The sequence below is a fragment of the Astatotilapia calliptera genome, chromosome 7 (assembly GCF_900246225.1).
Source record: "Astatotilapia calliptera chromosome 7, fAstCal1.2, whole genome shotgun sequence".
Classification (NCBI taxonomy): Eukaryota; Metazoa; Chordata; class Actinopteri; order Cichliformes; family Cichlidae; genus Astatotilapia; species Astatotilapia calliptera.
This window is the reverse complement of record NC_039308.1, coordinates 6,129,530-6,156,306: the sequence shown is the minus strand read 5'-3', so window position 1 is coordinate 6,156,306 and position 26,777 is coordinate 6,129,530. Positions and strand designations below refer to the sequence as shown.

The 26,777-nt window shown below is 40.7% G+C and overlaps 1 protein-coding gene across 3 annotated transcripts; it reads right to left on the bottom strand.

The window, feature by feature from the left end:
- Window positions 1-855: 855 nt before the first annotated feature.
- On the bottom strand, window positions 856-25,993 carry slc25a25b (solute carrier family 25 member 25b). Of its 3 annotated transcripts, none has more exons than XM_026172714.1 (11): window positions 25,173-25,993; window positions 13,017-13,143; window positions 12,308-12,395; window positions 10,582-10,617; window positions 10,142-10,253; window positions 9,634-9,792; window positions 9,400-9,552; window positions 9,153-9,260; window positions 5,688-5,855; window positions 5,444-5,594; window positions 856-4,874 (listed from the first exon to the last, which is right to left on the bottom strand). In XM_026172714.1, exons 1-11 carry the CDS (start codon window positions 25,527-25,529, stop codon window positions 4,690-4,692), a joined length of 1,644 nt encoding a protein of 547 aa, XP_026028499.1. In that variant the 5' UTR covers window positions 25,530-25,993; the 3' UTR covers window positions 856-4,689. The 3 variants fall into 3 exon arrangements, with proteins under 3 accessions (XP_026028499.1, XP_026028501.1, XP_026028500.1); XM_026172716.1 differs by lacking the exon at window positions 25,173-25,993 and adding an exon at window positions 15,845-17,743; XM_026172715.1 differs by lacking the exon at window positions 10,582-10,617.
- Window positions 25,994-26,777: the final 784 nt, after the last annotated feature.

Here is a 26,777-nt window from a genome sequence, read left to right as displayed (position 1 = left end):
CTATTTGACAACTGTTAAAATTTATATTATGGCAAGAACCAATCAGCTAAGTAAAGGGAAACAAAGGCCATCATCACTTTAAGAACTGAAAGTCAGTGAGATGGAAAATTGCTAACACTTTGAATGTGTCCCCAAGTGCAGTGGTAAAAACCCATCAAGTGCTATGACGAAACTGGCTCACATGACCAAGAGTCACCACTGCTGCTGAGGATAAATTCATCTAAGTCACCAGACCAGAAATCCCAAGTTGAAAGCACCTCAGATTAGTTTTTTAATGTCTGAGTGAAAGTGAAATTGTTTTGCGGCAGGTGCTTCTTATTTTGAAAGTCTTCTCTTACTGTCACTAGGAATTAAGCTTCCTTTGAGTCAAACACAGCGAGTGAGGATATGTTAACCTGGGTCCCTACCTCAGAGTCGGAGTGAAAAGTCACATATTTATCTTAAAAACCCAGAAGTCATGGCTTTGATGAAAATTTGGTGAAGGACATGGAAATGGGGACGACGGTTACATATTATGTACTAGTTATAATATAAGTGATCAAAATGTGTGCTAATACATGCTTGTCCAATTACATCCCAATGTTTGGACACTCATTACATCAAACGGTGCACTGCATCCTGATGTTTTGATCAAGTCCCTCATGGAAAACACAAAGGCCAGTTTTCTTTGTGGATTGACTGACACTTTTGTATTTGTTCAACAATAACATTCGTCTTCACAATTACAAATTGCCAAACAATTATGCATGGACGTCTTCCACTGCTGGAGCTTGATGTGACAAATTCATTTTGCAGTTCCATATTTACAGGAGCTTAGGATGTCTATGTTTTAAGTTTCCAAAAAAAGACAAACAGTCAGTCATGAACTAGTTTATTTAACAGCTGAACTCATTAAAGCATAAATATTTGTCTCAACTCAACACTCTTTGAGTGGCAGGGGCTTCAAACAGAAAACTACTATACATGTACTCACATACTCATTCACTTACAGCTAGCATAATAAAATAAAATACAAATATATATAAAGTGTATATATTTTGTAAACTAGGCCACCATTTATGAATAGCGTAGCCTTTAGTTTGTATAGGTAGCACTTCCACTGGGTCTGCCTAATTGGCTGTTGGTCAGTACAGCATACAGCCAACACATGGTTACTTTTAAGACACTGCAGCATTACCTTTCACTGTAGAAATACAGAAAACATTTACACACAGCCACACAATGACATTCTGTGTCACCGCCTTATGCATGATATGCAATAACTGAGCAAGGAGTGCGAAACACACCAGTCGTGCCAATAATAAAGGCATGAAACGGTCACTGACATTAAGAATAAAGTAAATGTCATCCGTTCACTTTTTTGCTGTTATAAGCAAGTGTAGGCCCATAATCTGCTAGAAAGTGATGACTTAAGCAGACATGTTGCTGGAGTAAATCAGCTCCCGAGAGCAGCCCACATTCTGAAGATCACAACCAGACAGTCCAGTGTGTGGGACTGCAGCTCTACCAGAGAAACACACAAATTGTTTAGCACATTGCTTTATACATCAGGGCAACTGGCTTCTTCATGTTTATTCTAGTACTATGCACACACACTTGAATCAGTACGATGAACACCTGTCCACACTGCATCTCTCTCGCTTCCAAGCTGAAGTCATGTGTTTGTAGGGTTAGTAGTGTTTTATCATCCTAACAATGATACACACAGATATGAATTCTATGTTGTCAGGCCCAACATATTCAACATTACATACATTTTAAGACTTATAACAAACAGGTTTAAAAACTAAATTGTTAAACATGTTAAAACGTTTTTATTTAGCATTCTTCCCTGTTTGTTTCAAACATTTTATATAATAGTGGAATTTGTACGTTCTTTGACTTTTTTTTTTGCTCCTTGCCCTTTTGCCTATCCATTAGTTAGCAAGTGCAATTAGTGCCCTTTAGCACGTCTATGTAGATGCTGCTATAAATAAATATAGACTCAGTATCATCTTCATACTTATTTAGCTACATAGCCAGGGATGCAACCCTCTAAATTACCAGTATAGCCTATAGTTAGGTAGGTGCTTGTGTTATTTTACAACCTATCATCTGTACAGAGATTTGAACTTGTTCTCTTTCAAACCTCACGCAATATCTTTAACACTTACATTAAGAACCAGTACAGCAGGAGCTAATCTCAGTGGGTTAATTCAGTCACTTCCACGGCTTTACTCATTATTGCCAAGGAGAGAGAAATGTTTTCATTGCTGTTTTTCTGTATGTTGACAGGATTGATGTCACTGACTTAATTGACAAAATAAAAGAATAATACGAAGCAAAAATTGCATGTACTTAAATAAAAATCTAATAGAAAACTGAATATACAGAATTATAACATATATATTTTAAACAATTTAGCATTTATCCAATTTGATTCACTGTTTACATTTGAAACATTTTGGGCTTCTGTATAACTGAAGGTATGTTAAAGCCAAAAATAAAAATTCTGCCACCATTATCATGAGTACTGTGAAAACAGCAAAAGCACTAAATAACATTTTCACACCGTTTCAGTCAATCATCTTGACTTCTCTGTAAACATAAATAAATGAATACAGTAGTAAATACATTTAAAGTAAAAAAGGAATGCTATCCTATAGTGTTCAGGTGGATTTATGCGTGTAACACAAGGCACTCTTGAGATGATCATATAATACAGACATCAGTCAGGTGGAGAGTGCCGCCTGGGCGCCGTACCACTTATTTTATGGAGTGTTTATATAAAAATGGAAACATGGCTTTCATTTATAATTATCAATTTCCATTACAGTTTTGAGAGATGAAGCTTTTGAGAAACCAAACAGCGCTCTGGGACATGTTAGCAAAATAAGATCAGTGTGATAACACAACATTCAGTTTCAACTTCAGCTGAGAGGAAGTCAATAAAGGTTTTGCTTTAAGCATTTTTCAATTTGAAAAACTAATGCAGAGGTGTCTGTTGTTTTGGATTTGCATTATGAGTGCAAACCTTTTCACTGCATGGGCATTACTACTTTGTGGCTCAACAATGCTAATTTCTTGGGTCAGTGACTCTCCCTGTAGCAGTGTTTTGTTTGCTGTGGTGACCTTCTTTCTCTCAGAACAGAATTCTGCACAATACGTCTGTTATGGTCAGATCATGTTGTATCTGCCGAAATTAAAACAAAACTGAATACAAAAAACAAACGATTCCATCTCACTGTTTATGACCATAGACTGAATGTAACAGAGCTCTTTATCCAGCGTGTCGAAAAGTCCCTAGATGATCGTTCTGTTATTGTTTCATTGTTTCATTTTTTTTCCTATTTTTCTGTGAAATTCCTCTGCAAACTTATATGAGAGTCCTTATTAGGGCCATTCTACATTTAAAAAACAAAAAGCAGACGTAAATGACAGTGGATAATGATTTTAAATGGAAAAAACCTGGACTGACAAGTATGCAAGAAAAAAAAACTTGGATATTCTCAATGATTGTAGTGGTAAAGAAAGAAAGAAAAAAATTGACACACATCAAAAATAATCAGACCAAATTATGGTCTGTTTTTTCCCTCTTTGTTGTCAAGAAACCACATCAATCATACAAAAGATACTGTGGGGGTGACATATGGACACAGCTTCTTGGTCTGAAAAGTGAAGTCAGTGCTAAAGTGCCTTAAACCTGCTTTCTTTTTAATGCCTTTTCCTTCATTCTTCTGGCTGCAAAGACTTGTGGTTATTTACAGGTCTTTGGGAAAACGGCCTTCAGCACCCTTTTTATGTGACCCCAGTGAACACTTTCCTTTATGGGCTTCAGGTCATATTGAACGCAACATGAAGTTTACCTTACCTTGTAAATAACGATTGTTCTAAGTTTCAAAACACCAAGATGCCAATGGAAAAAAAATACTCTCAGCTCAGGGATCAGAATGAGACTTCACTAACCAATGGCACAAGTCGCAGTTTCACTGTCTGAGTTGGTTTCCTCGATTTGCAGCAATAACTTTTCATAGGACATCGATAATAACTATTTTAAGCCTATTTTAATACTTATTACTTTAATCTCAGGGATAGTGAACACTTCCCTTGGTTCTGTAATTAGTATTTGCTAGAATGGCCCTAATCACTTTGGATCACGTTAATCCTTTATTTCATTATATACTGATTTTAGCTTAAAGTAAACCAGTTTCTCTTGTTTGTATCATCTCCGTTTTAATGCAGCCAAATCGACCATTTATCTACCGTTTTAAATCCAGTTACAGCTTCACAGACAAAGCTGATAGTGTATGATATCATATGCTGACAGCAATATGATGATATAGTGTCATGACTGAGCAAAGCCCACCAGGATCAAGATTCTTCCTTTCCAGAGACGCAGGACTGTTCCTTTCACAGTACTCAGCAGCAGGCACATGTTCCAGTTCTAGCAGTAATTCAGAGTCATGTAACCACTTGTTAAACTGAGACTCACAGGTGCTGAAACACCACCGAGCTGCTAAAAGAAAGCTTAAGAGAACAACTAACAGACATGACTTCAGTCAAGTTTTTTCTCTCTTCAAATCACACATCTCAGCTTTGTCCTTCATTTTCTGCACTAAAATATGTTGAACTGTAGCTGGTCATTTCAGACCACAAACAAACAAACAAAAAAACCTTTGGCCACTTATTTTCTTCTGTCTGCCTCCCTGGTCACTTTGACTGGACTCCCAGCGTGATCTTCAGGTACTCGTAGACCACGTAGCTGATGCTGACAGATGGGATGACCTTCATGAAGTTGGGTGCCAGGCCTCGGTAGAGTCCTATTGCTCCCTCAGTCCTAATAATGTGTCTGAACAGTCCTGTCATGGTCATCTGAGGACCTCCTCCCAGAGAAGCTGTAGGAACAAAGGGAAGATGATGCCATCAAACAACACATCAAACACATCTTTTTACTTTTGTCCTTTACACCTCAAACCAGTATTTGTATCAATAAATCCTGAATATGTGCCTACAGCACTTTTACAAATTCTTTATTCTACATTTAGTGGTAACTGCACCAAAATTCTGCTATGGATAAAAATTTTGGTGACTGTTAAGTTGTCTACGTTGAATAAATACAAATGGAGAACAAAACATTGCATTCAGAGGGGATGATGAATACAAAAATTAAAAGATTTGGGGTAATATTTTTAATAATACGCTATGAGAAGAAAACTTTAATCATTCACAAATCATCGTTAATCGCAGAAACCCAACAGTTCTTGTAGCAGCCTTAGGCCTTAACCTTAGGCTGTCAATCCCCATAGACTCTCACTTTAAAACCTCCAACTTTACAGCATTAAACCTGGTATAATAACCATGTGGACCCTCTTCAAAACAGCTGTACAAAGTTGTGTGTGCATGTGTGTGTGTGTATATATCTTTGTTGTCTTATGCAGTGCTGTTGAGCTCTCCAGTGACTGACCTTGTGCCTGCATTCGAGTCCTGACCAGAGCGAGTGGGTAGCTGGCCAACTGTCCACATGTGCTGGAAGTAGTGCCACAAGCGAGTAGCACAAACACTCCTGGATCAGCACTATCTGTAGCGTAGTTCTGCAACCACGAATTCTTCAGAGTCTGTCATAGGAGAGGTGAACATAGAGGTTAGACTTAACTAATAAACCCCCCCCCAAAAAAACAAAAAACTATCACCCAGCAATAGTAGCAAACCTCATACACAGCCAGGTCGATGCCAGCATAGGGAATGATGCCCAGCATGTTTGGGATGTAGCCCTTGTAGAAAGCTGCCACGCCTTCCCTCTGGAAGATATGTTTAGCACAATCTTGGAGGCCCGAGTATTGACCCGTCTTCCTCAGGGCTAACCGTGTCTTCAGGACCTGAATGCACAGGAAGTAATGCCACACCTTGTAAAAAACAGAAAATCTGCACTTCTCACCCAGGAATCAGTTGTACTTACAATAACATAACAAGCCAGAGGAAAAATAAAATTAAAATTTTTCAAATTCATGTTATGAACCTCATTCCCATATACCACATATTCACACTGAAGGTCATCAGTCACAAGACAAGGAGGTTCTGAGACACGCTATATGGATGAAACTATTGGGCCACACATCGTAATCTTTAATTTCAGGTGTTTTGAGCCCCATTGCAGATGCATAAAGCCAAGGAACTGACTGTGCAATTTGCCTTTACAAAGAATTTGTGAAAGATAAAGAGTTGACTGAAATAACAGGATGCCAGTGTTGGAACGAGTTAGTTGAAATTTCTTCCCTTCTAGATCAAGAGTAAGTGGTATTGTTGAAACCTGGAAGTGTTTAGGAACTACAACAAATAAGTCAGACCATGTAAAGTTCCAGAATGTGGCTGCAGAGTGTCACCAACACTCTGAATGAAGAACCACATTTCCAAACCTCTTCTGGAAGAACAAAAACAGCACCAGGAGCTTCCATGGCGAGAACAAAATGGCGCCGGTGAGGTCGGCTGCCGTGCTGGATGCTCTGCCCTAACTTCTCCACTTTTTCGTCACTTTTTGCTATATCTGCGATAATCTTGCATGGGCATCATGCAAAACACACAAATCCGCTATCTCAAACGGACATTTCACAACCTTCACCAGCACATCAACTGCCCCACCCGGGGCACGAGGACATTAGACCACTGCTACACCCCGTTCAAGAACTGTTACAAGGCTCAACCCCTGCCGGCATTTGGAAAATCGGACCATTCCGCCATCTTCCTCATACCTGCTTACAAACAAAGGCTAAAGCAGCAACCACCAATCAGGAGGGAGGTCGCTCGCTGGACGGACCAATCGGTGGCCGCTCTGCAGGACGCACTGGATGACGCAGACTGGGACATGTTTCGGCGCAGCTCTGATGACATCAACATGTTTACGGAAGCGGTTGTGGGATTTATCGGGAAACTAGCGGACGACACAGCAGAAAGAACTATCATCCGAACGTTTCCCAACCAGAAGCCGTGGGTGGATAAAAACATCCGCGACGCTCTGAGATCACGCACCGCTGCCTACAATGAAGGGCTTGTCTCCGGTAATATGGACCTATACAAGGCTGCGTCCTACAACGTGCGCAGCGCGGTCCGAAAGGCAAAGCGGAGCTACGGGGAAAAACTAGAGTCACAGCTACGACAGTGCGACTCTAGGAGCCTGTGGAAAGGACTGCGGACTATAACGGACTATAAACGACCAGCTTCTTCAATGATGAATGCCGATGCTTCACTGGCTGATGAGCTGAACACGTTTTATGCTCGCTTCGACGCCGCAGCAATTAAAACAACAAACGGCTGCTCGCGCTCGGAGTGCACCAGTGAAGAAAATGCATTCGTCATCACAGAGCATGCCGTGAGGAACACCTTCAGGAGGGTGAACACCAGGAAGGCAGCAGGACCAGATGCAATCCCTGGCCGGGTCCTTAGAGCCTGCGCTGATCAACTAGCACCGGTGTTCACGGAGATCTTCAACCTCTCCCTGGCCCAAGCTGTGGTTCCCACGTGCTTCAAACAGTCCATTATTGTCCCTGTTCCAAAGAAACAACAGCCCGCTTGCAACAATGACTACCGTCCAGTAGCACTGACTTCAATTGTGATGAAGTGTTTTGAAAGACTGATGAGAGATCACATCACTTCTTCACTTCCTCCCACCATCGACTCACTTCAGTTTGCTTACCGGACTAATCGTTCCACAGACGATGCCATATCTCACCTGCTCCACACATCCCTGAGTCACCTGGACACTGGCAGAGGGAATTATGTTAGGATGCTGTTCGTGGTCTACAGTTCAGCATTCAACACAATAATTCCCTCTAAGCTTTTCACCAAGTTGACGGATCTAGGACTCAGCTCATCACTGTGTCAGTGGATCCTCAACTTCCTCACAGACAGACCCCAATCAGTGAGGGTGGGAAAACAAGTCTCCCCCTCCATCTCACTCAGCACTGGAGTGCCTCAGGGCTGTGTTTTAAGCCCCCTGCTGTACTCACTGTACACTTATGACTGTGTTGCCACATCCGACACCACCTCCATTGTCAAGTTTGCTGACGACACTGCTGTTGTGGGCCTGATCTCCGACAACATCGAGACGGCCTACCTGGAGGAGATTAGGAACCTGGAGACCTGGTGCCAGGAGAATAACCTCCTCCTAAACATCAGCAAGACTAAGGAGCTGATCGTGGACTTCACTACAAAGCAGGCGAGGAATTACAAACCCCTCATCATCAGTGGCACGCCAGTGGAGAGAGTGGACAGTTTCCGATACCTGGGTGTCCACATCACTCAGGACCTGTCATGGTCCTGTCACATCAACACCCTGGTTAAGAAAGCCCGTCAGCATCTCTTCTTCCTCAGAAGACTTAGAGACTTCCATCTGCCACTGAAGATGCTCAAGAACTTCTACTCCTGCACCATCGAGAGCGTCCTGACGTCAAACATCTGCACCTGGTTTGGGAACAGCACCAAGCAGGACAGACGAGATCTGCAAAGGGTGGTGCGCTCGGCAGAACGCATCATTCAATCAGAGCTCCCTGACCTGCTGTCCATCTACACCAAGCGGTGCAAGTCCAAAGCTAGGAAGATTATGATGGACCTCTCCCATCCCAACAATGGACTCTTCTCACTGTTGAGGTCTGGGAAGCGCTTCCGCTCCCTTAAGGCCAAAACAGAGAGAATGAAGAGGAGCTTCTTCCCCCAGGCTATTCGGGGCCTGAACCAGGTGTAGGACTGGACTCTCCCAAACACGTCACTATAAGACTGGACTCTCACACACGTCACCACACGCACCACCACACATTTCCTATAATCCTATAATTCCTATAATTTATAATCCTTATCTTTATAATCTCTTCTGCTATTTGCACATTCTTTACTGTAAATTCCTAAGTTAATTTGTAAATTTTTGTAGTAAATTGTAAATATTGTAAAACTTTTCTTCTGTCATTTAATGGTCGGGCATTGTACAGCTACAAGCATTTCACCCCCATGTCATACTGTGTATGGTTGTGTGTGTGTGACAAATAAAATTTGAATTTGAATTTGAATTTGAAATGGCAGAGCAGTCCAGTGTATTTCAGCATACAGTAAGTTATAAGTTGCTGCCTAGCTACAGCTATTGTTAAACTGATGTCTTGCTTTATTTTTTGTGTTCATTGTTCTCTCACCTCCATGGGGTATATGCTGCTCTGAACGATCGCTCCAGCCAGAGAGCCGGCCAACAGTCTCTCTGTGATGCCCAACGTCTCCTGGTTACTTCCCATCAGTCGCTTAATCTGATGGACAGATGTCAGTGTTGTTTAGCAGCAACATAAAAGTCAGACCAAACAAATTCACTCTGCTATGAGCTATGCAAAAAAATACAAATTACATATTTTTATCTTTCATATTCCATTAACGCTTGGTTTTGTGTACCTGTTCATAAGCCACAAACTTTATTGCAGACTCAGGGGCAATTTTGAGGACGTTGATCCCGTTGCCTCGCCACAGAGACCTTACACCACCCTCTCGGATCATCTGAGAAAAGCCACCAGCGATGCGCATACTGTTGCTCTTGGAGGAGTGAACCTGGGCGAGTGCGATGAAATGCTTATTAGCCGTCTTCTCCTTTAACTGAGAAAAATGAAAACTGCAATAGTTGTGTTTTACCTGCATGAGAACTTTCAGACGGTCCAGTGGTGCTGTGCAAGTTCGAGACACTGCACCAGCCCCTCCTCCAGCCACTAGGTGTCGCCATAGCATACCCATTTTCTTCTCCTCTGCTGTGAACTCATCAGGAACCATCAGACTCTCCCCTACATCAAAGATCTGTGGAGGAAGCAGCCGTTTTTAGCCTGGACACATAAGTTACAGCATTGACAGGGAAACACCATGAGAAAATACCAGTCAAGCAAAAGAGAAAAACCCTTATTCAAGTGGGATTAGTGTCTCTATTACTTAAATTTTCCTCATATCCTATATATAAACTATCCTATTATTAAACTGGCAATTTTTTTCATTTGAACATTCCTTTGTTATTTTTTCAATAATTTAAAATTAATCAAAACGTCAACATGCCCATCACATACAATATGTACACAATTAAAAACAAGTGGAAATCACGTGATTTGCTTTGTGATTGTTGTGTTGCTACAGGATGGAGAGGAGGAGTGTGTACCGAGGAGTGTTTCCAATAAAGAATAATCTCAGGGATGTTATCAGCTGGATGCAGGAGGTGGTAGTCCCGCCACTCATTCCAGTCAATGGTCATTGTTCCATTTTTATCCATACTGCACATGCAAGAGAGAACACAGCGGACAGAGTATAAGAGATGTGATGCTTTTAGGAGGAAACACAAGCAGTTTGCTCACATGCACTGTTTATTCTCAGTAATTTAGACATTTGCCTCCATGGATTCAGATGCAGTTTGTTGTAGCAGGATGCTTTTCTTTAGCGATTTGTGCTAAACCTGTATCATTACAATTAAATGTTGCATTTTTACGTCACTGGAATACACTGAAGCTGAAAACTGATAGTCAGCACTCAGACATGCTGACTATGCATTGGTGATTTGTGCAGCGTTGGCTGAGCAAGCAGACTATAGAAGCTACTACTTACTACATAATAGGGGCCCAGATATGACCCCTCCTTATTCTGAGATCAGCCAGAGAAAAGGAGACAAAGACAGACACGGAGGAGGTTAGAGGAAACAGACATGATCACACTGAACCTTGACATAAAGCAGAAATTAGAAACATGAGTGGAGACGGGAGTGACAAACAGAACAATCACAGGACAATCTGACAGCAACACCACAACACTTTTCCTTTTCAAGACTTGATTAAAATTGGAATTAAAAATGACAAAGTTATGTTTGTGCTCACAATACCACCTACCTGGCTAAAGTGATACCTGTTTTTATTTTTAGCCATTGTGGAGGGCAAAAGTTGTACAGTCCATAAACCTCATGTGTGTTCTCCCTAGTAGTACTAAATGCATAAAATTAGGCTGTTATGAAAACACTGAATAAAACGTTGTACATTTACAGTTCAGTATTCAATATTGCATAAAATAAACTATTTACAAAGTTTCTTTGAATGACAGAGATGCAGAAATGTCTGCATGTGTCTAAATGAGTCTCAGAGGTCCGAATGTGCCCTTGAAGCCATTTATAATTCTTAACTTGTTTGATCTGCTGCTCACCACATAACCGCATAAGCAGAAATTTTGGACTTTACTGTATTTTCATAAGTTTTGCAGCTTTTCCTAGTGATTAAAAACCCCTTATGGCCATTCACACTACAGAAAGTAAGAGGCAATAAATAATTAATTTGTTGAAGCCCAACGCCACCGGTACTGGAGGTGAGAGGGAGAACATCTGCTTTATCGGGGTGTACCACCAGATCTGTTATTTAAATATAGACATGTGTGGTATCCACAGAAAAGTCAGAATCTCAGTTAAAAGCTCACAAAGCCATTTCAACAACCACCAAACAGCTAAAACAGCAAACAATTAAAGAGCAGGTAAACAAATTCCGCAAAAAGATGTAAACACAAAGCGTGGATCTTTCCGTTCACCCCATGGCACATACATGGACATGCCATCGGTTGCTGAAATGAAATTTCCCAGAAGGGTGGCTGGCCTCTCCCTTAGAGATAGAGTCCTCCATATTAAAAGGAGCCAGTCGAGGTGGTTCAGGCATCTGATAAGGATGCTTCCTGGATGCCTCATGGGTGATGTGTTCCAATAAGGTCTACAAAAGCAGTGTGTATTAGAGGTCTGCTTCCTGGTTTGTAGGTGACTGGTCTCTTGTTAATTTTTATTGTATTATGAGAGAGCGGTTTGGGAAAGTTATATAGTGATATATTAGCAACTGTAAACTGTGAGTAGTTCAAAGGACAGGAATGCATGAGTAGATAATACCAGAAGTATTGAAGGAAAAAAGTTTTGTTCAAAGTCCAATTGGATGTATGCCATTGTATCTGAATAACTGACTGCGTTCCCAGAAGAGATTGAAATTATCAGTAAAGGCGAGGCTGATGTCCCAGGTGTGCACTGACAGTAACCTCCTGAAATACCCAACACTGCAGGAATTGGACTGGACACAAAAATGTGCAGATCTCTGTCTGTACTTTTCTTGACAGAAATGGGATGCTTCAGATGTGATGATGAAAAGTTAAATTTCCATTTACTGACCCAGTTAATCCAAGACGTGCACGTGTCAAAGAGGCTAAAGAAAACAGTGCCGCTAACTTTATTACCACAAATGTGACACCCCAAAAAAATGATGCTGCCTAACCATTTTGATAGATATGTGTTCAGTGGATGACAGCATTATCTAACCTTCTAAGAATCTTCTCTGCCTGTTCCTCAGAGATGTTCACTCCCAGGTCACGCAGAGACTGCATGATTTCTTGTGAGTCAATTCGACCTGCAACACAAGAAGTTATTAGCCATGGCTACTGCAACGATTTCTCACAGACATTAAAATCAATTCAAATTCATTCACAATCCTATGTCTTCTGCATTTCTTTAGGATTAAGATCAAGTCTAAAAGAAACCATCTGTTCCTATCAGTTATTCAAAAACAAGCATGGGCTCAGCACTCTGGTTTAAGAATCCAATACTTACGAACTATGACCACAGAAGGAACTGTTGGCACTGCTCAGAAAATGCTTCAAACTCTGCTTTAACTTTTAACTCAAGAATAGTTTCTTCCCAAAAGCCATAACCACCCTGAACTCACACATGTACTGACAACACAGTTCCACCCCCCAATCTAAGAACTTCCCTCTATACACAGACTACACAACTACCATTACAATTACATGCAATAACCCACACTGTAAACAGACAACACAATTAAATTCCCCCCGATTTGTATATTTGATATTTTTTGAATACTGTTCATATGTATATGGCACTGCAGAACTGTGCACCTCGTCCCCTTTCGTTTCCCACATGTCTGCACTAAGTAGGAGATGCTCTGTATCTCATTGTACATGTGTATAGTGACAATAAAAGGCATTCTATTTCTAACAAACTGCCTTACCATCATTCTTCCTGTCCAAACTCTTGAAGACCAGTCGGAGTTTCTTCTCATGGTCTCTGAGATAATGGACAAATTCCTCAAAGTCTAACTGTCCATCCAGGTCTTTGTCTCCGGCTTTCACTATTTTCTGTGAACAAAGAGAAATCATTTAGATGCCAGCTCATTTAAGTAATGACACACTCTAATAGTACAGCATTATCTGTGTGGAAAGAGTGATTTGACAAACAGCAGTCGAGGTTAGGGTGTACAATCCCCTACCTCGTACCATCTGTGCTTTGTTGACTTGATTTGGAGTGTAGTGTATTTTACAACCACCACACATCTCAGGTTACTATATATTTAAGACTATCCAGGGTGCTTAGTGCTACCAAAGCTTGTCAGGTCAACTGAAAAGGTTGCAAGGAAACAGTTTTAACCGAAACACAATTAAATGCCATCTACTGTCAGGTAATGGGTACAAGAATGGATGACACCTCCTATTAGGAAAGGGGGGTCAACCATCACACAAAAAGATATACTGAAACTGTCTACTTGAACCATCATGAAGTTTTAATATGCTAAGAATGAAGTGAAGTGAAACAACGAAATGAAGTTAGATTTTTTTTTTTTAAATCAGCAAAAACATCTTGTTGAGATCATGCTATGACACAGAAGAGCAATTTGACCAGGGTATCTCCTTTTACTGAAAATTACATTATCATCAGAGATTTCGACATACTGAAATGAAACTTTATAGAGGACTATAAAAAAGAACTTATTATACCCTGACCTACAGAAAAAGGAAAAGAGACAAATTTTTTTATTTAAAGTGATATCCATATACTTATGGTGACAATTACAGTAGGCTAAATCATCAAGGTACTTCATATTGGAAAAATAAAGGAAAAACTCCCTTTTAACAGGAACGAAAACCTCAGGGAGGGGAAGTCATCTGCTGTAACCGGTTGGAGGCAAGGGGAAGAAGAGGAGTCTAAAACCTGAAGGCTCTGCCTCCCATTCTACTTTTAAATATCCAAGGAACTACAAGTAAGCCAGCAGTCTGAGAACAAAGTGCTCTACTGGGGTGATATGGTAGTATGAGGTCTTTTAAGACAAGAAGTGGGAAATTAACAGCCCAATGGGGGTGTAATTCACCAGTGCTGGATGATGACGCAGCAACCATAATAGCTCCATCTGAGCTGAAAGCAATGGCCCTGTTAAAATATCACAAACCATCACAGAAAACCACACAAAGTGATGCTGCCTCTGTGAGGCAGATTTATGCGCCTCTTGCAGATAGCATCATTGTGTTCTGGTCCACAGACGGTACCCTTCATTAACAATGGTTCATATGGCCATCACACACCTGGTGAATAAGGATTCATATGTACACCTGCTCCTTCCTGGATTTCACTTTTGTTTTGACGAAATCTTCACTGTGCACTCTTGCTGCTATTCTTGTGTCAAAAGTCAGCTGTGACACTTGCCTCCACCCACTCCACCCTGCCTGCACTCCTATCTTCACTTTTCCATTGGCACTGTTGATTGGCAGAGGTCATTGTTACATATTAAACTTTCTAAACCAACTCCAGTCAATTGTGTTAATGATTTAATGCTTGAATGATTCATAGATATCCTGTCTTAGAGTGATGTTGAAAAACTAGTTCATGCATTTATTACTTCTAGGCTGGACCAGTGTAATTCATTGTTATCCGGATGTCCTAAAAACTCCCTGAAGCCTTCAGTTAATCCAAAATGCTGCAGCAAGAGTACTGACATGGACTAGAAAGAGAGAGCATATTTCTCCTATATTGGCTTCCCTTCATTGGCTCCCTGTTAAATCCAGAATTGATTTCAAAAACCTGCTCCTCACATACAAGGTCTTGAATAATCAGGCCCCATCTTATCTTAATGACCTTATAGTACCATATCAGCCCATTAGAGCACTTCACTCTCGCACTGCAGGCTTACTTGTTGTTCCTAGTGTATTTACAAGTAGAATGATTTCAGGCCCCTCTTCTATGAAACCAGCTTCCAGTTTGGATTCGGGAAACAGACACTATCTCTACTTGTAAGATTAGGCTTAAAACTTTCCTTTTTGCTAAAGCATATAGTTAGGGCTGGATCAGGTGTCCCTGAATCCTGCCTTAGTTACGCTGCAATGGGGGATTCCCATGATGCACATTGATGTATTTCTTCTTCAGTCACCTGTTTCACTCACTGTGTGTTAATAGACCCCTCTGCATTGAATCATACTTACCGGAGGTTTTTTCCTGTTAAAAGGGAGTTGTTCCTTCCCACTGTTGCCAACATTTTTCTCTGTATGTATTATTGTAGGGTCTACCTTACAATAAAAATTTTTTTTTTAAGATCATATAAGAATGACTTTATTTCTAAACTGCATCCATCTAACTGTACTTTTCTGCTATTGCAGACTCTGATACCTACTAGTGTATCAAGTAACAGACTATTACAATGCAAGAATTTCAATCATCAAAACTGAAGCACAGACCTCATGGTTGGTTTTTACCACAAAGAAGCATAATATTTGTCATAGTGATATAAGTTCTAAGTATAAATTTGTGATTCAAACAAATCCACCCTCATTATAGTTGTTTAGAAAGAAAAACTAACTAACACACACCCACACACACGCACACCAAAATCATGGTTGGTAGTCAGCCCAAGTGTTCTTAAGAGAAACTGCATTTTGGGGGACTACAGTGGGTTTATTTTTCAGTCTTGAAGGTCTCTATTTAATATTATTAGAAAGTTGAACAGTGAAGTAACTCTCACTAAGGGCTATACAGGTCTAGAAAACAGACCTTATTCTACCAGCTTTATCCTACCTGTTGAAGATCTGTAGGTGGTGCCATCATGATTAATACCATGGTCTTCTTTGGAGTAACATTATTCCTGCTGATTTCTTTACCATTAGAGGACTCTTTAGTGCTTTCCTGAAGACTTGCCTGTAGCTCTCTGCAGTTGTTTGCAGTCTCAGACTGTTTCTCTCCTGGCAGCTGGGTTTCAACAGGCTTACATTGTGTCCTGCCAAAAAGTCTCTGGTATAGAAAGCTCAGTATGTCCAGCAGCATCCTCAAACTGGCTCTCCCACACTATTTGGGTGACTGCACTCAGACCAAAAGCAACGGCAACAGTATAGGTCTTGCAAAATGCAGAGAGGTGAACTAGTATTACAAGTGTGGAAAGGCTAGCTAAAGACAGCATGGGGCTGCAGAAAGGATTTCACTCACTTCTCAGACTCAGTGCCTCATATTCTAAGTGCATCTTTTTCCTTATTAAAATGTCCAGGCTCAGGATCACAGCATAAGCTACAGCAGTACAAAACCAAGTTCTCCCATCTAACTCTTACCACACTGCTTCTGAGGCGCAGTTACTTCACGGATCATCAAATCGTTAGATGCAGACAAAAAATCTTTTCTGTTGATGCTGATAATGCAATAGAATCAGTAACACACAGTGAGGATTTGCCACTGTGCTAGCTTCAGTATCATCAGCCAGGGAAATGCAGCAGTGAGAGCCTCCAAAACCTGCATCCTCACTGCAGCCCAGCCTGGCCAATCACTGCAGACCATACAAGCAGGTCTGACTGCTTCACCACAGAATGTGGGTCTCCGCCAATAGAGGACCGAGTAGCAGCACGGAAATGAAGCGATGTCACTGACTGTCAATGAACTTAGAGGGATAGGGTTGGCTAAACAGCAGGATTCCCTTCAGCTGCACCTCCCTCCCTGTAAAGAAAATCTGCTGAGTGACGGTTCCTTTTCCTCCCTCCCACACTAGCCTCCTGCACTTGCTCTGAGTCATTCTAAGAGCATTGTCAGCATCAAGCAAGCATTCTGAAGCATCCAAGGCAAACAGATTTTCATTCTCAGCACGTATATAGTTCCTCCTGCTTGGAGAGTTACAGTGTGGCAAAGCAGAGTAGTTCTATTTCTGCATTAAACGCTGCTTTCTTGCAACCGTTTCCTGGCTTACTACCTTACTGACCACACTGTCAACATGGCTCTCTAGACCAGAAAAGAAAAAATATCTCTATGCTTATAGAAGGATAAAACTGGCATTAATTTATAAGTATCTTAACATCAACCAATCAAACAAAATCACAGAAACGTGCATCGTCCCAGTCCACTGGTTACTATTGTAGAAATCTATGACAACAGTTCAAATACCTGTATATAGACAGAAACGAAAACGTATTCATTTGAAATATTTTAACCTGTTATTTAATATGCTGAGTAATGGTACGTAGCTAGGTAGCACAACAGTCTATTAACTGCAGAGAGGAGCTCCATCACTACATTCAGGAACAGCAAAAGCAGATTAAATGAAAAGGAAAGAGCAGAAATGCTCCAAAATATCTCCTGACCAATAAAAGAGCTGTGTCTGTTGTTTGTAACTAATCAATGTTCAGGAGCCAGTTGTCATACAACAAAATGGGAAGATGTAGGATTACTACATCTTCCCATTTTGTTTGGAAAAAAGGTTTTGTTTTTGAAAGGTAGATGCAACTAGCTTGATTTCACCCACTGCTTGAGAACTCTGCATTTTGAAGCTTCAACTTTGAGCATGCATCAACACATCTGCTATTCATAAATGATGAAAATGTACTGTTTATAAGGTTGGGGAAATCTCCATTCACCTGAGACTGAATAAGTCACTTGGATGAGTAACGAAACATTTCTTCCACTGATCTAAGGATCTTGGAAAAGCGACTGGACTTCTTTAAGTTTCTTGAAGATGTTTCACCTCTATCTGAGAAGCTTCTTCAGTTCTAAGAGCAAATGGTGCATAGTCCCAGATTTTAAGCCCTATTGGGAGTGTCCCATAAGAGGGTTCCCACTGTTTCAATTCCTTGGAATTGTTTGCCATTTTTGCAAACGATTCCCTTATCGATTCCAGTCGCCTCGAATGACGTCACCAAGTTGTGGAGCATCATTTACCTGGCAGGAAACACGGCGCCTAAGCGCCTCAAACACTCAAAAGTTTGATTATACTTTACGAGAACGGATGACAACAGGGCAACTTGCAATACTTGCAAAGTAGATATTTCATTTAAGGGAGGAAACACTACGAATATGCAAAAGCATTTGCTCACAAAACACGCGATGACCTTAAATGAATGTCGTGTTTTTAATTCGCTCCGGACTCATGAATCTCAACCCAGCAGCAGCGGTAACGTTTGCACGTCCTCTCCCGTTAATGCGGCAGGTAAATAATCAACTAACAGTGCATATTATGTTAGCGCGTTCTGCCTTATTACAAAACCTGCCATTACTGTGCATTTACGTGACCATGATGAGAGAGACAGACAGAGTCTGGCTGGCTCAGATGCTGGCAGTTCTCGCTGCAGTCTACCGGTAGCGTCTCCTTTCAGGCCAGGATAGACGAATGTCACCGAGCAGTGACTAAGTTTGTGGTAAAAGGCTTGCACCCATTTGCCACAGCAGATGCCCCTGATTTTCGGTAAGTGAATGTGTTTAATTGTAGGCAGGGACATTACTGGATATTCTTGTGTAATTGCTACTGAATAATTTATGTTATACTTTGTTATTGCTACAGAAGAATATTTATTTTATTATTTTACATTTACCATTTTTTCCTCCAGGGACCTTGTGACACCCCATTGAAGAGCCGTAGGCTGGATCTCTTAAGATCTCACTGTTGGGTTTGTAAGGCCATGCTACTCCTAAATTTCTATCTTGTTCAAAGAGAAGATATAAAACAAAGTTCTAAGCTACTTGACCTTAGTGTTCTCCTTTTTAAAAAGAATCGATAAGAGAATCGATAAAGAATCGAATTGTTAAACAGAATCGAAAATGGAATCGTGAAAATCTTATCAATACCCATCCCTAGCCAGCAATTTAAGAAGAACATGCGGATAAACATGTCACTCCTGGTCCGATTGGGGAGTGGACCAGAGAAAACTACAGATTTCAACATTGTTTTGGCCAAGTTGCACACCGATTCAGCTGTGATTTTACTCAACACTGATTGATGTAACTGGGTGTCATTACTGCTGTCAAAGTGGAAAAAAGCGGTTAGAGACACGAACAGGTTGGTGGTGTACCTGGGGCTTCTGTTTAGGACTACGCTTCCTCCTCACCGTCACCCAGGCATCCTGTTTCCCCGGCTGCTCGTGACAGTCTACCGGGGGTCAGCTAGCTGGGCTAGCTACAGGTTTTTCAAGTGTGCAAAGCCGAGTCTCAAATTCAGTGATCCTGGCCTCCAGAGCTGCAAATAGGCTACATTTATTACAAGTATCAATACTGCTAAGGGAGGCCGAGGAGTAACTAAACATCTGACGCAATGAGCAGGAAAGTGCAGGAGGGACAGGTGGAAAGGCCATGCTGCTAGCGAGTCAGCTACCAGCTAAGCCAGTGAAAGACAGTGAGTGAATACTGTGACCATAAATTAGCAAGTGAATACACGGAGAGTGTGCTTCAGATGAAGCACATGAAGATTACACTATAAAATAAAAAGTTTTCTAAAAGTTCTTTATTAAATTACTATGCAGGTAAGCTACACAAAAACACCATTGTGTATTGTGACAGGAACAGGAAGTGATATTCTACTGCAGAGAGAGCGAAAACCAAGTGACGGATGACATCAAGCTGTATGCCAGGTGTGAACGAAACATCGATTCACTGATCCACGAGGATATACAGCAACAACATTGGAATGTCATTCAGACTGGAGAATTGTAGTCGCATGGCAACAAAGAGAGGGAAGTTAGTCAGAACTGAGGGGCTTACACTACCAGAAGGCAGCATTGCAGTCATCCAGGACGGCTACAAGTACCTGGGAATCCCACGGCAAATGGGATCCACGAAGAGGCCGCTAGGAAAGCTGCAACCACCAAGTACCTGCAGAGGGTAAGGAAATCCTGCTGAATGAAAAGAACAAAATCCAGCCAAACAACACCTACGCCCTGCGAGTGACCAGTCAAAAGTTTGGACACACCTTCTCATTTAATGGGTTTTCTTTATGACATTGTAGATTCTCGCTGAAGGCATCAGAACTATGAATGAACACATATGGAATAATGTAGTAAACAAAGTGTGAAATAACTCAAAACATGTATTATATTTTAGATTCTTCTAAATAGCCACCCTTTGTTTTGATTACTGCTTTGCACACTCTTGGCATCTCTCAATGACCGTAATGAGGTTGTCACCTGAAATGGTTTTCCAAAAGTCTTGAAGGAGTTCCCAGAGATGCTGAGCACTTGGTGGCCCTTTGCCTTCACTCTCCAGTTCATCTCATCCTAAACCAGTGGTTCTCAAACTTTTCACGAGTACCACCTCATAAAATATATGGCTCTTAAAGTACTACGCTCATGACCGACATTAAAGTACAGTAGTATAGGTCTATTTAACACCATATACAGCTTACATGAGACAATTTTATTTCTTATATAAATGTTATTTATTTTAACTGTCATAAACAGGACGTGATAAGTGGAAATAATAACAACTGTACTGCATTAAAACAATCCAGCGGGTGGGAAATATGGTATTTAACTGTTGACATATGAACAAACTACTCTGAGTTTATCAGGGCTGTTGTGTTGTGCTTTGTATCTTGTTCTATTTAATCCAAACAAGCCCCTAAAACAAGGCAGTGATCACTGTCAGCCTCTCTCGGTTGCTATTACCACTGTTCATTTTAAAGTTCAGTTTTTCAAACTGAACTTTTTTTTAATCGAGTGGAAAAAAGTTGGTGTTCATCCTCCAGCTTCACTGTGTCCATATTATGCTAACACAGCTGTAGCACATAATTATATACCAGCTTACAAACGCCATTTCGGTTTAGTTTCCTGTCTTAATTTATGCCGGAAGTGATAGCAGAGCTGTTTAATTTTTTAGAAATCTCTCAGCCAGAACACGGTACATTATTTAATCTGGAGACTTCCTGTGTACCACTAGAAGGAGCCCAAGTACCACCAGTGGTATGCGTACCACAGTTTGTGAACAACTGTCCTAGACCATCTTGATTGTGTTTAGGTCAGGGGACTGTGGAGGCCAGGCCACCTGGCACAGCATTACTCTCCTTCTTGGTCAAATAGCCCTTACACAGCCCAGAGGTGTGTTTGGCGTCATTGTCCTGTTGAAGAACAAATGATGGTCCAAGTACACAAACTGGATGGGATGGCATGTCGCATGCAGGATGCTGTGGTAGCCATGCTGGTTCAGTGTGCCTTCAATTTTGAATAAATCCCCAACAGTGTCACCACTAAAGCACCCCCACACCATCACACCTCCTTCTCCATGCTTCACAGTTGGAACCATGCATGTAAAGACCATCCATTCACCTCTTCTGCATCACACAAAGACACGGAGGGTGGAACCAAAGATCTCAAATCTGGACTCCTCAGACCAAAGCACAGATATTCACTGGTCTAATGTCCATTCCTTGTGTTTCCTGGCCTAAACAAATCTCTTCTGCTTGCTGATTTTCCTTAGTATTGGTTTCTTAGCAGTTATTTGACCATAAAGGCCTGATTTGTGCAGTCTCTTCCCCATAGTGTGTGTTCTGTCCAATCCCAATATGCTCTTTTTTCTTTTCTCTCAATCCCAACCAGCTGCAGCGGACAGTTGCCCCCTCCCTGAGGCTGGTTTTGCTGGAGGTTTCTTCCTGTTAGAAGGAAGTTTTTTCTTCCCACAAGTGTTTTAATAGTGGATTGCCTTATTGTAGGATTTTATCCCAAATACTGTAGGGTCTATACTTTGATTATAAAGTACCTTGAGGCAACTGTTGTGGTGATTTGGGACTATTTCAATAAACTTGAATGTTTTCAGTGCACCAGAGTTAATGTATTTTTTGTTAAATATGTCAAACAACTTGGGTACAAAATATATAGTGCAGAATTTTTCTGTGTCAAACACATCAGGTTGGATTTGTTGATCCATGCAGTGTTTATAATTCTTTTCAGTCAAAAGGACTTGGTTAAATATGTGACTTATGCTGACATGACATCTGGCACAACAGTGTTTGGTCACAGAGAATTTCTGTCACACCTTCTAATGGTTAGTCAAAAATGTTCTGTCTTTGTCTGTAGGCTTTCCAGGCACAGGGTCACTATTTACAAACTAGATGTTCATTGCAATAAACTATACAGAATACTCCAGTAAAAACACTCGACTTTAATCTGCTTAAAGAAAGGTTCCTGCTGTCAAAGGGGTATAGGATTTCACTATTATCTTCAGAAACATTGAAATTTCATTCTCATTTAGCTGTTGAAGGTGAATCCCATCTTGAACAGCATGTTACATGGTATTAGGAGGACACTGTTATCTGGTATTAAGAGACTATTATTAGCAAACAGTGAGAAAAATTTGTGTGTCACACTGAGAAGAATCAATTCATAAATATTTGAAAAAACATAAATATGGTAACATAGAGTGGTACCTCAATTATTAAGACAGATTTCCAAACAAAATTTTTAACAAGATGCTTGTGTTCAACAAAGCTTTGCCATCATTTGCAACTCTCCTCTCACTCAAAAAACCATAACATCAACTCGTGTCACTCAGGTACAGAAACATGTATCAAACTGAACTAGGAAAGGAATCTCATTGGTCACCGGGACCCAAAACACAAGGTATAGAATTACCAGTTACATTTTCATTTTTTACAAATGTATAAATTTTGTGGAATTTACCTCACGAAGGTTGAAATGGGTTTTTTTCCCCCACTGCAAGTTATACACAGCATAACCCCTTCATTCAACCCAGCAGGCCAACAAAATGAATTTATCCTAGTAGCACACAGCCAAGCTATAGGTATTCCAAGAAAAACAACAACAAATACATAGCTATATCTTTACCATTACAATCAGCAAGGATTCACCAACTAACACACAAGTGAAACGGTTGTGAACCTCAACTGTGCACGTTTCTAGACAACAACACAGTTGAATCATATGTTTCCTGTTTCAGCTGTCAGTTGGTTCTTTCGGGGCATTGATGTACCAACTTCATCTCCCAGAGACTTCTCTTTGGGATTCTTTCAGTCTTGTGTCTCTCTTTTAGACTCACACAGTCTCATCCCCAATTTCCCTCTGCATCTCAAGCTGTTGTCAAAGTTCCTGCGGTACTGGTCTTGGGGGCATTTTTACCTTGTCTGGAAATCTTTTCTTTTTAAATAACAAAGCTGCACTCCGTTAAGCATGTACTCTAATTGTATTTAGTTGGGATGTTCAAGGCAACTAATTTCTAAGTCCTCCAAGCGCAACCCCCCCCCAAAATACAAACTACCGACTAGTCTAAAACTAAGAAACACTTAATATCAAGTTAAATTTGAGAACCGTTTAATGCAAAAACTCATTAAACAAAGGCATTTTAAACCACTAATCACATTCTTCAATAATAAATCCTCCAGCTTAACTGTGCAGCACCTGGCATTATGCATTGTGAACATTGCATGTTATACTCCAGACAACGAAGAAGAAAAACACTTAAAATAAACCGATGTTAAATATGATATGAAAACATGTTACTACGTAAGATGTTCACATATTATTGAAATGTGACAAATTAACATCCGAAAAACTCAGAAACTGCGACTGAAATATGTACCACCTCCTCCAGCTCATCCAGGGAAAAGTTATTCAAAGCTGGTCCCGGGTCTGCCCCAGCACTTTCTGCTGGTAGAACATGCCTGGTTGGAACACCTTACTCAGGAGGTGCCCGCCTCAGCTGGCTCCTTTTGATGTGGAAAATCAGCAGCTGTACTATGATCCCCTGACTAAATTCCCCATCCTATTGCTAAGGGTAACACTATCCACCTTTCAGTGAAAGCTCATTTCCACCACGTGTATCTGTGATCTCATTTTTCGCCTTAAAACCCCAACAATAATAATGTTAACAAAAAGATCAAGCCCAGATTAATAGATTTAATGTGTTTCTCACCAATGTAGTTGCATCTGGTGGCAGATGCCTGCATAACATTAAGACGCAAGTGATTTCCATTGTTTTTAGGTGGGGGTTTTTTGGGGTTTTTTTTAACATCTAATATCTTTACTTACAGTAGTAAATAGACTGTAGTGAATAGGATTTATTCAATTCAATTTTATTTATATAGCGCCAAAGCACAACAACAGTTGCCTCAAGGCGCTTTATATTGTACAGTAAATTTATGAAGGGGTTATATATATTTAATAATGAAATTACCTCTTTTTGAAGTATCTTTATGACTGTGTATTTGAACCCATACTGTCATTAATCTGGTCTTTTTTGGTCACTTCAAGTAAGTTTATAGAACTGTGATGTTATATTTGTTACAATTTAGCAAAGAGGCCACTTTGCTAAATCTCTGTTAAAGATCTCTGTTAGAATCTCTGTTCACTAATGTCAGTGACACTTATATAGCCTTTATTTACTTGATAAAAAAAGTAACTTTGCCAAAAACTGATGGCAGCAGCTACTTTGTGATAGGAATGCACTTTCTGGCTCTAAACGACTTGATATTCTTTGTTAAACTATGATTGACCTATTTTATAATAGCTTAAGTTCCAGCAGTCATTTTTTGGCAAATACTGGAAATCACTTTTTGGCACAACACCTGCCATGGGTATCAATTCAAATGTAAAACAATTAAGACTAAACGACTAGTACATCTGGTAGCAATTAGTGACAATAGCAACGATTACTTGGTTGGTCAACTAGTTGTGCAGATCCCTAGTATTTTGGCACTTCTTATGTATGAGATATTTTAAATATAAAATATGCACTGTACCATTTAACACCCTTTAACATGGCATTGCTTATTGACAGTGCTATCACTATTATCTCAGTTGATATATCTTAATGTTTTTGGTGTACAAGTAACTAAATCCTTTGTTACTAAATGACATGTCAGTCTGTATTTACCCCAAAGCTTGTTCAGTGCATTTGTACTTTTTTCCAGTTGTTTCAAGCCATGCCCTGGTGTCATCTGACTCCCTTACCTACTCTCCTATTTAAATAACTCTGAGCACCAGTTCCATTTCATTGTCTCACCCTGCATTCATGTTCACTCTTCTTAAATGAAAAATTTACAATGAATGTGGTGTCTTTCCGTGGGAAATGCTTTGAAATTCTGTTATTACACACAAAAAGGGAAGTGAAGACACTATATATCATGCAACGGAGCATCCGAGCTGTGTCCACTTACCATGAGCTCATGTTCAGTGCGATGTACTCCTAACTTCTTCAGCCCAATTGTCAAGTCGTTCACACAGATGCCTCCATCCCCGTTCACATCCAGGACCTGGAAGAGCACTTTGAGTCTGTGCTCCTGCTCCGAACCCCCACATATGTCACATGGATGCTCTCCTTCGTCGGTGTGCCACACGCCGGAGGCTGACTGTTGGGTTACTGGTTTAGATGGTGATGCATCCGAGGGAGGGACGGAGGGGGGAACCCTGCCTCCACCACCAGGGTCGGCCCCTGGATGTGTGTCTGTCGACCGACACTGGCAGAATACACCACTGAGCAAAGAGGGCATCAACGAGCCCTGCTGGTGCATCATGTGTCCGCCTCTCCCGAACAGCTTGACCCTGTACTAACCTAAGGCTGAATCGCCTTTATATCGCGAGTCCTGACTACTACGTCACCACGTGCCTCTATTAAAGTCGACGGCTTTCACTTGGCGTACAACGCACACTTTTCACCACTAACACAACCGTGAAGCTCACACACAAGCACAAATTCCACTTGAGTCCATCAGCTCAGCTAGCTATTTTCAACGTTAGCGAGTGAAAGATGCCGGCGAAACGAGACGCGTCGATATGATGAGAATTCTGCTGTCTGCTCTCTAAGCGTCTATTAAAATGTCTCCACAGCAGCGTATGTTCGACTTCCTCCTATTACAAACAATACGGTTCCATTCTGAAGTCCCCTTTTAGTTTTTATTTCAATATCTAGGCACCCGGCAACTTACCGCCCATTAAAAAGAGCAAGACATTTGTCTGCTGAGCCCGGTACACCCGAAGTCTCGCTACATAACGCGAGATTACAACACGAACCGGTCTAAGATTGGGGTTTTTGCCTGCGTGACTACTGACACGCAGACAGGCTTCACTTGGAGGCGCAATAAATGGCTGAAGAGGGAATTTAACGGAATTCTGCATATATGTAATAAAATTCTGTCAACAAGGGGAAAAGAGTTAGAGAATAGCCTTCTGATTGAAAACGTAAGCGCATGGAAGGAAGAACTGAAAGAGAGAGCCATAGATTTAATCTTTGAATCCATTCATGCAGATTTCATGTTAAAAAAAAAACCCCAAACAAGATTAATATTTATTCTTTTATATTATATATAATATGATAATACATGTCTTTTACACGTGTTAGTGATCATCGTCACTCAAAATTTAAAGGATTTTTGTAGGATTTAATAAACTATTCAACAAAAGTCTTCATGTTGTGGCAAACAGCAAAAAAAAAAAAAGAAAGAAAAGAAAAGAAAAAAGGAAAAAAAGAGAGAGCTAAAAAACAGAGCTGCATGGGAGCTGCAGACTCCCGGCACAAAAACACACTCTTTTCCTTTTTTCTCCTTGCATTTGGTAGGGGTGCTGTGGTGTCTGATTTCAGCTCATGACACACTGTAGCGTGCAAGTGTGCATGAAGGAAAAAGCATTTTTGATTATTTCTTATGTTCATGCAGATAACGGAAGAAACTTAGCAATGCAGTTAATGACACAATTGTAACTGTATATCTCTGTTTCCAAATATGCCAAATATGCTTCCAAACCAACTTCCTTCCAAGCCAAAGACT

What these genes read in the sequence shown, in the direction of transcription:
- slc25a25b (XM_026172714.1), bottom strand. Translation starts at nt 25,529, where the DNA reads ATGATGCACCAGCAGGGCTCGTTGATGCCCTCTTTGCTCAGTGGTGTA. An exon ending in TTTATTGGAAACACTCCTCG is followed by an intron (nt 9,793 to 10,141) that starts GTACACACTCCT and finishes CTTCCTCCACAG; the next exon opens with ATCTTTGATGTAGGGGAGAG. An exon ending in GACTCGAATGCAGGCACAAG is followed by an intron (nt 4,875 to 5,443) that starts GTCAGTCACTGG and finishes TTGTTCCTACAG; the next exon opens with CTTCTCTGGGAGGAGGTCCT.